Raw genomic sequence first — 15,651 nt, forward strand, 5'->3', positions numbered from 1 at the left:
AAATCTAAGTTCAGATTTCGCCTTAACATTGTTGGTGTGAAGTTCAGAAACAACAGCAAAATATCAGTTCCAAAAGAGGAGTATTCCATGCAGAACCTAAGGTGTTCATGATTTCTTTCCCAGGCAACACTTGCAATAAAATCTACTGTCATTATTCAGAAATTTCCTAAGTGCACTGCCCTAATGTCCACATACAGGCAATCCTCATGATGCAGTACAAGGACAGCCCAAACATGCCCCTAAATAGTCCAGTTGGGTTAAGTTATAACCAGCCCAAGTCAAGCCCTTTTCTGGTCATCGATTTAAGTCATAGTCAGGCCCATGCTTGGGCCCACATATTAGTTATATTTAAGCCCATGTTCAAGACTACATTATGCCTATATGTAGCCATTTACCAGCAGCTGGAGAAGGAGATATTTGGACAGCTTTAGTGGGTCCCATAGGCCCTTCCGTGGAGAAGGATATCCAAGAAGATGTATGAGATTCTGTGGGTCCCATAGCCAACTTTCTTGGGAGGACATTGGGAGCTGCAAGGATCTTTCAAGATCCTTGAGTTTCTTAATATCTAGTTACTATTTTCATTAGTTTCTATTTCTTTGTAATGCTACTTAGTTATTAGCTAGGAGTTTCTATTTCCTCGTAGTTTCGATTTTTAGTTTTCCCTTTTAGATAGTAGATTTTCTATCATTGTAATAGAATCTTAGGAGTTTCTATTGTTGTCTAGCACTCTCCCACGCATGGAGAAATCTATTTTTTTTTTGTAATAGTTTTACTCTATTTTATAAATACAAGTAAGGGAGAACATCCCCATCAAATTTTCGCAAAAGTTTATGTCTTCTAGTTGAAGAAGTAGCTCTTATGGTGAAGTAGCAGCAATCCTAAGGTGGTGAATCCTTGGTTGGGTGGTGGTGAAGCCTCCTTCGCCTTCTGTGGTGAAACCAGGTCATCCTTTCCTCTTCTTATCTAATCATTAGATCTCTCTGATATTTTAACCACTTAATCACTCCATTAGGACCTTTATTATATGTTAGTTTCAGCCCCATCAGGTTTGTCGTTTGCAAGTTATAATCATATTAAGTTCTGCCCTATGTCTCAATTTAAAGGTTTCAGTGTTTCCTTTCAACCTACAAACCTCATCATTTGGTATCAGAGATATGGCCAGCAGTGAATTAAGTCCCTCTGAGATGGCCTACAACCAAAATGTTCTTAATCAACTTCTTGGGGAGTTGAGGCATCTAGATAACGATTTGCTCAAATTCTGCAACGTTTGGGTATTACCAGAATTACCCTCTACCTTACATACTGATCTCAACTTTCTACCACTACAGGAAGAGAGGAGAGTTCCAATCAAAGCATAGGAACCTGAAGTCGACGTTAAAGTTGAAGAGATTCCAACAAGTTGTGATGAAAAGGAAGAGACAATGCTTAATGTTCCTACTGTAGAGGCCTACATCGAAGAGGTTAAAGCAAACAAGGTTAAGACAGTGGATGGAGAGGTCGTGAGTAAGGAATCAGACACTACCGTTGAAGTGGAAGTTGGTGAAGCAGTTCCAAACACTCTTACAGATGCACCCTTCACAGCTGAGCTTGATCCAGAAGTGGAGGACATCGAATTTGTGATGCCACCAAAGTTTTTTGAGGATAGGAAGCCATGTCCCGAGGATTACATCCCTATCTACCGTGAGCGGACAAAATACTTTTATGGACTGAAGCTGGACATGCACCACATGCAATTAATCCCTTGATTTACCAAAACTCAAGGTCGAGTTTTTTCAAGCCAGGGAGGTTAATGCAATTCACATCCCTTGGAAGAAGAATTTTTGGATTTGGATTTGGTTCAGTTTTTTGGGTCAAGTTAAACTCGCGGTTCAATAGGTTAGGCCCAAATTTAAATCCCCAATGGGTTACACGGGTCATAGGCTAAGTAATTGGAGTTTTCTATTATAACGGGTCCATTCTATGAGCTCAAATATTAGGACATTAAGGCTTACATGGGATTAAGTAGCTAGCCTCTATTTTCTTATTTTCTAATTCCATATAATGAATTACTTCATGGTTAAGATAGATATTAAGTAAAAGTTTCTAATTTTGTTACTTTCTATTTTGCATGTAATAGCAATGGATCCTCTAAAAGGATTCCATCCTAGTTCTATTTTAGTTGCTTTCTATTGTCCTTGTAATATCTAAAGATCCTTTCTAGAAGGATTTTTAGTGTTTTCTTGGCAGCTAAGTAGTAAAGAGAGTTTTTATTCTTGTAATCAGTTCATTGGTTATTATAAATAAAGAGTAAAGGACACACTAGCCCACAGATTTGATGTTTTGAAAACAGAACTCTATGTGAGTATACACACTGTGGTGATTCAGTTGCAGCCAAAGTGGTGAAGCTCAACTGCAGGCTTTGGTGGTGAAGCCCAAGCCATATCTTCTCTTTTGTTTTCTTCTTCTTCTTTTTCTGTTCTGCAGACATTCCAGCAGCTATTCTCTCTCTACCGTGGTTTCTTCTTGGGTGATTTTTAAACTTCTTTGGTGTTTTACTTAATCCTAAATTGTTGCTCTTATAGTTCCTTTCATCTTCTGTTAATTTTACCTATTGTTTCAGGTCTTGAGATAGGGCTATTTGACAGCATATCTGTCTGAAGTTCAATCTCTGTTTTCTGAGATTCTACCTATCAGATTGAGCTGAGTTTTAACAACGTTATTCCCTTTCCCTTAATCCCTTCTACCCCATTTGACCCAAATTTGAGCACCATTGCACTGGAGGATTGAGAGTTATTCAAGTTTTTCTTTTTTACTATTTTCTGCTATTCACTACTTTCCATTTTTTGTCCATGGGTGTTTCTTCGTATCTAACCATTACATCTCTGTGATATTTTAACCACTTAATCACTCCATTAGGATCTTTAATATATGTTAGTTTCAGAGCCATCAATGTTTGTAGGTTATAATCAAATTATGTATCTGCCCTATGTCTTAGTTTAAGGGTTCACTGCGATTCTGGTTTCTAGTAGGTTTCTTTCAGCCTTGCAAACCTCATCACCTCAATAATGGCTCTTTTCAGATTAAAGATAAGATAATATCTATGTCTAATTTTCATAATATTACTAATGAAAAGAATATTTGGATCTTGTGACAGCTACAAAGCAAAAAAGATTTAAACCGTGAATCCAAACAGGATAAAGGCACTTTTTATCTTTATATTCAATATAAAATAGCTAGGCAAGGAGATGAGAAAAAATTTACCCATAAGTAGGAAACCATTGAAGAGCACTATGGTAGAAAAACCTGCAACATAGCAATAGAAAATAGTCTTTTTTATCTATTGAAGACCAAGTAGTCAATGAACGGACAGCAGCAGTGATTGATTGGGAAGTATTTATCCGAAAAAAAAGAATGTAAAGTACTTAGGAACTAAAACATATAAAAAGCAAAGAAAATGCAGAATATTAGAACACATGTTATTTATTTGCAGTCATAAACATATAAATGAATGTGGGGTCCTGATTAGATTAGAGGGACTCTCTTTTTTCAGAATTATTATTTTGAATTATAAACTAAAATTTCCACTTTGTATCCCAACTATTCACAAAGAATCATCTTCCCGAGGAACAGATTAAAAATATTTCTCCATTTCTCAGATCAAAATGAACAATTCTCAACTATAACAACATGAGTCAACACATTTACATGAAAAGTCACAAGATTACACTTGCTGATCCAAATTAGCAGATACATGATCAGATAATGGAATTTGAACTATAACACAAAATTTAAAAACCTAGTTGTGCTGTTAATTTCCACCAATCTATGCCTCTATGGAGTTCTCAAGAGAAAAAAAAAAACTGGGGGGATGGGAGAGGGGTATGTGCACAATTGATGAGACCTAAACAAAAAAAAATCCATTGACTGCAAGTCAATAGAGATATAGAATATGAAAAAGACTGATAAAATCCCCGGCTGAAAGAATACTAGAGACTTAACCTGGTATGTTCTTGTGAAGAGAGAGGTGTCGAGTTAATATATAGATGTTATTAAAGATATGTATGAAGGCGTGGTGACTAGTGTGAGATCTATGGGAATCCAGGGCAAGAAATTCCCAATTATGATTGGATTACATCAGGGATCAGCCCTAAGCCATTATCTGTTTGCGCTTATCATGGATGAATTAGCCAAGAGCATTCAAGACGAGGTCCCAAGGTACATTTACTGATAATGTGCTCAAACAAGGGAAGTGGGACTTTGAGGGAGACACCAATTTCATGTGGAACGAGATGATGACTTGTATTAAAAGGGTTGCCAAAGAAGTCCTAGGGGAAGCGAAGGGTAGACGTCAGACCCCTAGGGAAACTTGGTGGTGGGATGTTGAGGTCCAAGCAGCCATCAAGACCCAAAAAGAGTGTTTCAAGACATGGCAACAGACTAATGAAACAGAAGATAAAAAGAGGTATAATGAAGCCAGATACGAGGCCAAGAAGATTGGGGGCAAGGCTAGGGCGAAGAAATATGGGGACCGCTATCTTAATCTAAACACAAAGGACGTCTATAATATAGCTAAAATAAGAGAAAGGAAGTAATGTAGCCTAGGTGGAACAAGTCCCACTTAGGAACCAGGTTAAGTAATAGGGTTGGCCGAATGGGATAAGTTCAGGTAATTAAGGTAAAAACTAGGGTTAGGGTTAGGGTTTCGAATTAGTGTTTATTGGGTATTGATAGGCAGGTTCTAAGGAGTCTAATGGTATAAGTTTGGACTGATTTGGATGGGGTTGGAAATCTAGGGTTTCAGGTAGGATGCCTTATGAAAATGGGCTGTTTGTGAGATCTAGGGTTTAGGGGCAGACTTGAGGAAAAGGGTTTATAGGGTTTTAATGTGCAGGTTTAGGGGATCCTAATGATGTAAAGAGGTTAGGGTTTGGATAAGTTTTTAAATTCTGCTGTAGGAGGCAGAATTAGGTTGCAGGTTTAATGGAGGTCGAATGTGATAGGAGAAGGTGAATATAGCAGGTCTGTATAAGAGGGAGCAAAGGGCAGCAGGGTAACTTACTGTATTGCAGAGAAAAGGCAGCAGCTTGAAGATTGGTAGAACCTCCCGACCTTCACAGTGCAAGGAGTCGCAGGAATCCACCCACCCTTCACCACCTTGAGTCCACAAGGATGCAAGCTCCAGAGGAGCAGAGGCAGCAGCTCGATGGCAGCAATCTCAGATCTGAAAACAGGAATTTTTTTTATGCTGAAAAGTAGTGGGGGAGCCTGCCCACGATCTTACTACTTATAATAAAAAAGAGAGGGCCAAAGGCCTTACAAATTATTCAGACTTGAACTACGAATCCTAGTTCCAAATCCTAAATCCAATCCTAGTCAGATTAGGACTAGTGATGCCTAATCTGATTCCTAATTACAATCAGCATACTTGTACTCTAAATAGGAGTTCAAGTTTAACAAACAAAATAAACAAATAAAACAACCTATTCCCCTGAAATCGTGGAGGGAATAACTAAGCAACAATAAAGCAAATAAAAGACTGTTTTACCCCTAAAACACTAAAAAACTAAGTATGGACAAATAAGGCTCCAACGAAATAAAGAACAACCAAATCATGGCTTCGGCTTCTTCTTCCTAGTGCTTGGATCTGCATCAGGAAGAGTATAGATTTTGACCATGTGAGATGTATCAAAAGTGAGGATGGAAGAGTACTAGTAAGAGATGAGGCTATTGTGAGGAAATGGGATGATTACATTTGTGAACTATTACATGTAGATAGCTTGATTATGAACGACCTGGATGATTGCCTTACTCATCAAGACACCACATGCCATAGATATGTTTGAAAGGCTGGTATGGCGGAGGTTAAAGAAGCCTTAAGAAAGATCAAAGCAGGCAGGACACCGGGCCTAGATGAGATCCCAATTGAAGTGTGGAAAGCCCTAGGATTTTGTGGGGTATATTGGTTAACCAAGTTGTTTAACAAGATTATTGACTCTAGGAAAATGTTAAGTGATTGGAGGAGAAGCATTGTAGTGCCGATCTACAAAAAAAAAGGGTGGTATTCAGAGCTGCAATAACTATACAATGAAACTATGGAAAAAGGTTATTGAAGCATGTCTGAGAAGAGAGACACATATCTCGAGGAACCAATTTGGTTTTATACCAGGTAGATCCATGATAGAAGCTATTTATCTACTGAGGAAGCTCATGGAAAGATATAGAGCTAGCAAGAAGGATCTCCATTTGGTCTTTATTGATCTGAAAAAAGCCTATGACAGAGTCCTTAGAGACTTAATAATGTAAGACTAGATTAGAGTTAACCTAGCCCCAATTAAACCCACAATAGTTCACAGCAGTCAACTAAAATAACCCCAACAGCAGGGTATAAGAAAAGGCCGAAATTCAGATGTAAGGCCTAGGTTGTAATCCAAAATCCAGCCACTCAACAGTGCTGATAGTAAGGTCAAGTGCAGGTCCTAGGGTATTCAACAAACCCTCCAAACAAGAACAGAATAGGGTGGCCAGATCACAAGTTATCAACAGGTCACAAAATTAGAAAGTATGGATCCATGTGTAGAAACCAAACCAGCCAATAGAATGGAACCAAACTCAGGTCGAGTGATGTTTGAATAGAGGAGAAGCTATGCTGAAAGTTTTAATCAATTCTGATGGTAAGGTTGAGAAATATAGAAGTTGCACAAAAATAGAAGGTTAAGGCCTACAGGCCAAAACAGTCAGCAGCAGGGCCTCAGGTTGGGATCAAGTGTAGGACTCCTTGACAGGGATCAGCCCTCCAAAACTCAGGCAATACTGATCAGTAGTTGCTGAGTTATGATCTTCACAAGTTGCAGCAGCAACGACTTTGGAGTGTTGGAGTAATGCAGCCTTCGATTGGTTCTTCAGCAGTTGCAACAAACTCAGAGATCACAGCACACAAGGGGATCGATGGAGAAGAAGAGAAGCAAATAGAAAGTGGAGATAGGTGGATTAGGCTCTCTCAGCCAGGCTCCTTCAGCCCTTCAAGTCACAACCAATTGGACATGAGAATAGTAATTGCATTCAAGCATAATTTCATTCATCAACTAAAATCGTGGGGAGGCTTCTACAGCCTTTACATTATATAGAGGGCTATGCTTGCACCTCAAGTTACAAGAAAATAGAAACTACTAAACTGGAAATTAAAAACTTGACTTGAGATGGAAACTAAGGAATTAGTAGCTAGGAATGAAATAAAATAGAAACTACTAAATACTAATTGAATCTTCTAAAGTCTTCACATCTCCTTGTGGGAGCCACTTGGATGGCATAAAAGGTGCAGCCGAAATTCATTGCTTGTGGTCCCCACCCTTTAAGTTTCCCCCCACGATCTGGGTTTGAGACCCAGCAACTCCCAGCCCTATTGGGCTGGAGCCACACAAGGTTGGTTGGCCCTATGGCCCAATGGGTGGTCCACCGATTGGTGAAGTGAACCAGCCCTTCTCCCATGAGTGTCTTTGGTATATTTCTTGCCAAACAGCTTGGCATCTGCATCACTTAATCTGGCATGTTCTAGTGAAGAGAGGGGTATCGAGTAAATATATTGACATAATTAAAGATATGTATGAGGGCGTGGTGACTAGTGTGAGATCTATGGGAGGCCAGGGCAAGGAATTCCCAATTACGATTGGGTTACACCAAGGATCAGCTCTAAGCCCTTACTTGTTTGCACTTATCTTGGATGAATTAACCAAGAGCATTCACGACGAGGTCCCATGGTGTATGCTCTTCGCCGATGATATTGTTTTGGTAGATGATACTAAAGGAGGGATTGATGCAGATACATCACCAAAAGAGACTTATTTTGATGAGAATAAGTCTAGGGTTATGTTACATACATGTTGGGCCTTAGATCCCAAGGGTTTTCTATGTAATAGGCCACTTTTATGAACCTAAAATATTGGTAATTAGGTTGCATACGGGATTAGTTGTTTTGGTTTCATACTTAGTTTTATTTTGGTGCTTTTGTTGAACCAGTTCAACCAATGGTTCAATTTAAGTGAGTTTAGTAGTTTTCTTTTAAGTGTTTAGTAGGGCTGAATTAGGACTCTGTTTGAGTCAATTTCAATTTTCTAGGCAATTTAAGTTACCTAATACGTTAAGGATTGAGTTAGGCTTTACCTTTTTAGTGTAGGAGTCTATTTTTTTAGTCTGTTATATAAGGTTGTAAGGGGGCAAGTATTGAACACGAATTTGATATTAATGAAAAGCTTTTTGGCTGCTCTTCTTCTCCATTGAAGATTTTTGTCTTGTGTTTGATCACAGCTGGTGGGATTGGTGTTTGATCCGATCAATACCTTGCGGTGTGAAGCCCAGGTGGTTCGTTTGAAGGAATTGGTCTTGCGGTGAGAAGCCCAGGTGGTTCGTTCAAGCTCTCTTTATTCCTCAATACTATTCAGGTTCTGATTTTCAAGGATCCTTCATTCAAACAAGCTGTTGTCCAAGTAATACTTCAACAACAGTAAGTTTGAAACATCCCAAACCCTATCCATTCTTCTTCTAATCCTCTAAACATCCAAACCCTAATAACCCCACTCTTTCCTCTTCCACAAAACCTAACCCTAGACTCCAAACCTGCTGCCGATTCTGTCCAGTGACCTTAGACTTGTTAAAACTTAAGGAGACCTTCATTGGAAGACTACCCTACATCTAAGCCTAACCATACCACCCTAACCCTAATTTTTCACACTTTTACCTATTTTTGGCCTAACCGAACTACACGTTCAGTTCAGATCCTGGTTATTGGCTTCTAGTTGGTCTCCTACCACTCAAGAACTACATTAGAGATCAATGCTAAGTTAGAGAAGTGGAGATCAACGCTTGAAACAAGAGGCTTTAAGATTAGTAGATCAAAGACGGAGTATATGATGTGTAACTTTAGTCACTCTATGATGGATAATGATATGGTGAAAATTGAGGAGAGAGAGATACCGCAAAGTGACTATTTTTTTTGTCAACCATAAATAAAGAAGGTGACATAGATGGATGAAATGGAGAGGTGCAACCGAAGTACTGTGTACCCGATGTATTCCTTTAAAGCTTAAAGGAAAGTTCTATAGGACCGTTCTCCGACTGGCTATGATGTACGGGGCAGAATGTTGGGCAGTTAAAAAGTATCATATAGAGAACCTATATGCAGCAAAGATGAGGATGTTAAGATGGATGTGCGGAAACACTATGAAGGATAAAGTAAGGAATGATCGTATTAAAGCTGATTTGGGAGTTGCCCCGATCAATGACAAGCTGCGAGAATGTCGTTTGAGGTGGTATGGTCATGTTCAACGGAGGCCTGAGGATGCCCCAGTACGGAGGAGCGATCTGATCCTAATTGAAGGAGCTAAAAGAGCTAGGAGTAGGCCGAAAATGATCATAGGAGAGGTTGTGAGGAATGACACGCGTAGTCTAGGTCTTGTACCAAGCATAGTTCTAAAAGTCGTCAAAATCTCAAGCTACTTGAGACGAGTTAGCATACGAAACACAAAATATGCATAAACTCAAATATCTCGACCTAAATTTCGGTGAGATTTCGGTACTTTGTACCATAGTTGTCAAGGCGTCGCCTAGGTGGGCGCCTAGGACGACTTGGTCGCCTAATTGGTGTCGCCTAGAATTTGGACCCTCTCCACCACCTTGGGTCCTCAAGACGCCGTGACAACTATTCTTTGTACTGTCTCGCTAAAATTTCAGAAAACTGCTACATTCTACATTATAAAAAAGCACCAACTCGAGAGCACACTTCGAAATTTCGAAGTAACTCAACAAAGAAAGAAGAAAACCTTGTTTTCTTGACTTTTTGGCTACATCATCACTCAATACAACCATAGTTGTCACGGCGTCTCGGCGACCCAAGGCGGTGGAGAGGGTCCAAATTCAAGGCGACACCAACTAGGCGACCAAGGCGGCCAAGCCGCCTAGACACCTAGGCGTCACCTAGTCGACGCCTATGCGATGCCTTGACAACTATGAATACAATTGGGATACACTACTGGGAGTTACCACATCCTACAAAGAGATCGATTGTATTATTGGGAGTTGGGACATGGAAGACTAGTGAAGTAGGGTGTCAATGACTAATGTATTGTTCACTGTTGGGTGTTTATGTAATATGCATTGTGAACACTTCACGTGGAGGAGTTTATAGTTGAAACTCTTAAGTCTTTAACAATTTTTTAAATACATATTCAATATATTATGTGTCTTCATTCATTATTGCATAATTTACTTGTTTTACTTGCCAAATATGTCTCATAGAACTCAAACAATGTGTAGAATAGGCAATTTTACATTAAGGGTTCGACGTTTACTGCCAACCAAAGGTGCGAATCTAAAACAGCAAATTGGGTTTTTTTTTTTTTTTTTTTTTTTACCATTTGAAGATTTAAATATGTTTATTAAGCCTAAAACAAGTTCGCTCAAAGTTTTGGAGCCAACTGGGGCCATTTGTCCATCGAAACATCATACCGAAACCAAAAAAAAATGCACAAACTCACTAAGATCTCAATCATCTCCACCTGGTCAAGACACCGAGTCAAGACAAGTTTTTGAACTATGGTACCAAGTATGACCTCGGATAGAGCCTTTTGGAGGGCAAAGATCCATGTTGCCGACCCCGTATAGCTGAGACTTCCTTGACTTCCTGGGCTGGGCTTATTTCCTCTTACTTCATTTACTTTTATTTCTCTTTTCTCACTTCTCATCTCGTGGCTTAATTTCTTCTTTTCTCTTACTTTGTTTTGCAACTGCAAGGATCCATGTAGCTGACCCCATTTAGATGGGATAAGGCTTAGTTTGTTGTATTCAAGACAAGGTCCCGTGGTGTATGCTCTTTGCAATTGATATTGTCTTGGTGGATGAGACAAAAGCAGTGATAAATGCTAAGTTAGAATTGTGGAGATCAACCTTGGAAACGAGAGGCTTTAAGATTAGTAAATCAAAGACGGAGTATATGAGGATTGACTTTAGTCACACTATGATGGAAAATGACATGGTGAAAATTGAGGAGAGAGAGAGAGATCGCAAAGTGACTTTTAGATATCTGGGGTCAATCATAAATAAGGAAGGTGACATAGATGATGATTTTTCACAGATAATTAAAGTGGGATGGATGAAGTGGAGAAGCACGACCGGAGTACTGTATGACTAACGTATTCCCTCAAAGCTTAAAGAAAAGTTCTATAAGACTGTTGTTCGACTGGCTATGATGTATGGGCGGAATGTTAGGCAGTTAAGAAGTGTCATATAGAAAAGTTAGGTGTAGTAGAGATGAGGATGTTAAGATGGATGTGCGGAAAAACTAGGAAGGATAAAGTAAGGAACGATCATATAACAGCTGATTTGGGAGTAGCCCCGATCAATGACAATCTCCGAGAATGTCGTTTGAGGTGGTATGGCCACGTTCAACGGCGGCCTGAGGATGCCTCAGTACGGAGGAGTGATCTGATCCCGATTGAAGGAGCTAGAAGAGCTAGAGGCAGGCCTAAATGACCATAGGAGAGGTTGTGAGGAATGACATGAGTAGTCTGGGTCTTGTACCAAGTATGATCTCAAATTGAGCCTATTGGAGGGCAAGGATCCATGTTGCCAACCCGATCTAGCTGAGATTTTCCTGACTTTCTGGGTTGTGCCTCTTTCCTGTTACTTTCAGTCAGTTGTTTCTACTTTGCTTTGCAAGGATCCATGTAGCTGACCCCATTCAGTTGGGATAAGGTTGAGTTGTTGTTGTTGTTGTTGTTGTTGTTGCTACCTTTTTTTTTATTTTTGGGTAGAATGTTAAAATAAAGAATCACATCATCAAGAAAACAAAATGCATAAAAAGAAACCAAAAAGGAGGAATAATATAGCAAATAATCAGAGATAAAACTTCATAAATAAGCCTAGCATTGGGAACCAAACTATTGTTACATCAAACATGAGATGCCAGCAACACCTAGGAATAGTATCTATGTGATCACAACCAAGCATGCTCAAAGAAGCGTCTTATACATACTTGCCAGCATCTATGAGAATGTTACGTGTTCCAGATGCTTTAGAATGGCGGATAAGAATACTTGTGTTCAGTCTCCTGTTCTTATTACCGGGCTCTGTAGCTTTGAAGCAAACCTGTGAATGCCCATAAGAATCAACCATACGGAATGGTTTAACAATAACCAAAAGCCAAAACACCAAAGGATCTAAAATCATACCCCACATTTCTTCACAGGATCCGTGAGACAGCTCACACGCGGGATTCCTTCACTAGTTCCAGTGCCCAAAAATATGATTTCAGAATGCTCTGTGGGTGTTTGCGATCCAGTATTCCCATCGGCAAAACCTATCAAGCATTGGAACGAAACTTAGTTCCCCATAAAAAGTAACAATTAATCGAATATAACACTTTTAAAATTTTAAAGTGAACCTAATCGACATTGTCTTTCGGCCTCACCAATGCGAATGCCAGCATAATATGAGAGTATTTCAATAATTAGAGTCATACATAACAGAATAGGAAAATCAAGTAAAATAATGGATTCCGAACTTAGAACAAGACAGTAGGGATCCGAATCTTGCGTTGTTTAACAGCAACTATATTTGAGTATTGGTTTGGTCGATAAAAGAATCTGTCACACAACAGCAGAAAGGTTGTTCCGGTATAACTTACTTGATTGAAGGCGAGCTTGGAGAACCCGCTTGAAAGGAGAGGATCCAAGTCTAGAGAACGACGATATTGCAGAGCTGCAGAGAGATTTTTCACGCTTGAAACAGGCAAAAGAGCCAAAATAAGCGGGAGCAGGACGAACTACGCCTGCCAAGACAACCATCGGGCCCTTGCAGACGCGAAGATCCTTGCGTTCTCTCTCTCTCTCTCTCTCTATCACCAACTACCAAGTGGTTAAGCGGTTATTACCGCTGGAGACTCGATAATTTTCGGAAAATTATCCTCACCAATTCCTTAAAGTGGGGGAGTGTCGCAGTGCTAGGTTGAGATGTCGACACCTGACAGCGTCCATATCAATGAGCTTGGATCGTTAGATGCGGCTATTGCCAGATGTCAACATCTCCACCTAGTACTACCACACTTTAGGAATTGGAGAGGATAATAATCCCACCCATAATTTTCTAAGTTGTGCTCTGGGAGCGGCCCAAATGGCCGAATGTCTGTGTCCAGAAAAGGCATCTCAGTGGTAATTTTGCCAATACTCTGCAAATCTTACTTAGAGATGCTTGATTGAGACATAATCAGATGCTTTTCCCAAGGCTGTGATTGTATCCTATATGGTTTTTCCAGATTCTAAAAATTCTGTATGTTTGCGGCCCTAAGAAGTATCTTGGCTTCCCAATAAATTTTGGAGCTTCAAAGCTTGAATTATTTCGGGAAATCAATGAGAAGACTGGCAAGAAGCTTCAAGGATGGAAGCAGCATTTGTTATCCCAAGCAGGAAAAGAAGTGATGATCAAATTGGTTGCTCTATCAATGAACACATATGATACACTTCCCCACAAAGAATATTTCTCTGTTCTGTTTTTTTTTCTAATCAGGAAGGGTTCTCTAAAGACAAACTAAGAGGAGTTTAGTAATGTGGTGCGATAGAATGGTTTGTAACATAGGAGGGTAGTAAGGTCATTTTATGTGAAGTGAGAGGGTGCTAGCGTGCCTCCTCTAGGCTCAGATAACCTTTTCTCTTTTTTAAAGAGAAAGAACATTGTCAAGCTATGTAGCGTACGCTAGCACCTCCCACCAGGTGCACCAAATTTTACACACCTAGGGTTTGGCCTAGCAGTATTGCCTGGTTGAAGGCATGCCCGAGGTTTGGTCACTTGATCAAATCCTCACAATTGCACTGGTGCTTGCCATGCTTCACTATCTAGCTATCCGTACCCCTTGGGCCCACTAGGCTCCCACTCCCTCTCCGGTCCACCATAGTGGTGAGCCTACTTGGCACCAAAAAATAAAAAAAAAAATAAAGGACAGAAATAGACACATGGAGATGCTAATGTACACTACATGAATTTTTTTCCTGTCAGGTTCCCTGCCCCGTCCGATTGTTCGATTCCTCTCACAGGGGAGCAGAAATGACAACTTAACCACACCTGGGCAGTGTGTTCTAGCAGGGGTTAGGTCATCATTTCCACCCCCTCTGAGAGGAACCGGGCCGGCCATGATAATGATCCTACACTACATAGTCTGGCCGTGAACTCAATCCTTTTTGGGAAATTCACATATACCTCCCCTAAGGTATCACGTAATTACAAAAACATCCATCAATTTTGAAAAATTACGTATGCCCTCCTATTTTTGTAAAAAGTTAACAAATACACCTATGCCATTAACTAGGGACTAACAACGGTGGAATTAAATAAATATTGATCAAATTGCCCTTACTCATAGGATAAAATGTGCATTCTACCATTTTAGGGTTTGAAAAAAAGGGAAAAAAACCCAATTAATCTCCTCTTCGCTACTGCAAATCATCTTCCCCAAATTAAATGATTAAGGAAAATTAGTTCTAAAAAACCAATAGTAAAAAACAAGGGAGAAAACCCAAACCTTTCCTCTGCTTTTATCGGTGGTTAAGAAAGTGGACTACCACCCACCACCGATGGGAGAAAAAGGATCGTCTCCAACCCCTAGTATCCTGGTATAAATCAAACCCAACTTGTCCAGCTTCTCAACGAATTCTGGGTACTTCACCTTCATCCTGTTGTAAACAAGATGGGTAAGCACTATGGAAGTTTCACCTCCATTGGCTGGTATTTCCTAAAGAAAGACAAACAGCTTGGAAAGGGAACTTAATAACCTGTTCCTTAGGCCCAGAAAGAAGGTCACAAAAACAAAAGTTAATTAAGAACTCAGTAGAATACATGGAGAAATACAATTTTTGAAGAACCCAAATTCCAACCTAAGCCATCTCATGGTGAAAGGGGATTTTCTGGTCGGGAGGGGATTCATTGGCAGACTATCGACAACACTGGTGCAGGGAGCAGCTCCTCCAACGTAGGGTAACACGTTGTAGCCGAAAGCCTAGACGATGCAGTCGAAATCGAAAACTGTAATGACAAGGAAACCTCTAAGAAGAAGAGCACCACTAGTATGGATCAGATCTGTGGAAGATGATTTGCAGGTATCGCTAAGGAGATGAATTGGGTTTTTTCCTCTTTTTTTCAAACCCTAAAGAATAGAATGGACATTCTATCCTATGAGCAAGGGCAATTTGGTCAATATATATTTAATACTAACGTTGTTAATCCCAAGTTAACGGCATGGGTGCATTTGTTTGCTTCTTACAAAAATAGGAGAGCATACATAATTTTTCATAATTGATGAGTGTTTTTGTAATTACGTGATACCTCAAGAGAGTTACGTGTAAATTTTCCATCCTTCTAATAATATCCATAGATCTGCCAACCCCTCTCTTGAGGAGGGAAAAAGACCAGGGGGCGACCTATTTCAATGTCCAATAAGGCTATCTACGTTGCACGTACAAGTAATGCTCGACACTTGTCTCACTTATTGCAGCTAAGGCCATAAAGAAACAACAATTCTGAAAGGGACACGTGCTGAGCATTGACCATAAGTGGAGCATAACCAAACTCATTTCGAATAGTCCATGACCATGAGAGCATTCTCATGAGTTCGGTTCTTTGCACGTACCAATGGGT

The 15,651-nt window shown here is 39.9% G+C and overlaps 1 protein-coding gene across 1 annotated transcript in view; it reads right to left on the minus strand.

Annotated features, from left to right (window-relative positions):
- The window catches only part of LOC122668117 (putative hydrolase C777.06c), a 33,066-nt gene extending 20,200 nt beyond the window's left edge, over positions 1-12,866 (minus strand). Inside the window, exons 1-4 of the mRNA XM_043864690.1 lie at positions 12,653-12,866; positions 12,198-12,325; positions 12,002-12,114; positions 3,241-3,282 (exon numbers count right to left, since the gene is read on the minus strand). Of these exons, the coding sequence (XP_043720625.1) occupies positions 3,241-3,282; positions 12,002-12,114; positions 12,198-12,325; positions 12,653-12,812 (443 nt within the window). The 5' untranslated portion in view covers positions 12,813-12,866. The remainder of the gene's footprint in view (positions 1-3,240; positions 3,283-12,001; positions 12,115-12,197; positions 12,326-12,652) is intronic.
- Positions 12,867-15,651: the final 2,785 nt, after the last annotated feature.

Source organism: Telopea speciosissima, chromosome 7 (assembly GCF_018873765.1).
Source record: "Telopea speciosissima isolate NSW1024214 ecotype Mountain lineage chromosome 7, Tspe_v1, whole genome shotgun sequence".
Classification (NCBI taxonomy): domain Eukaryota; kingdom Viridiplantae; phylum Streptophyta; class Magnoliopsida; order Proteales; family Proteaceae; genus Telopea; species Telopea speciosissima.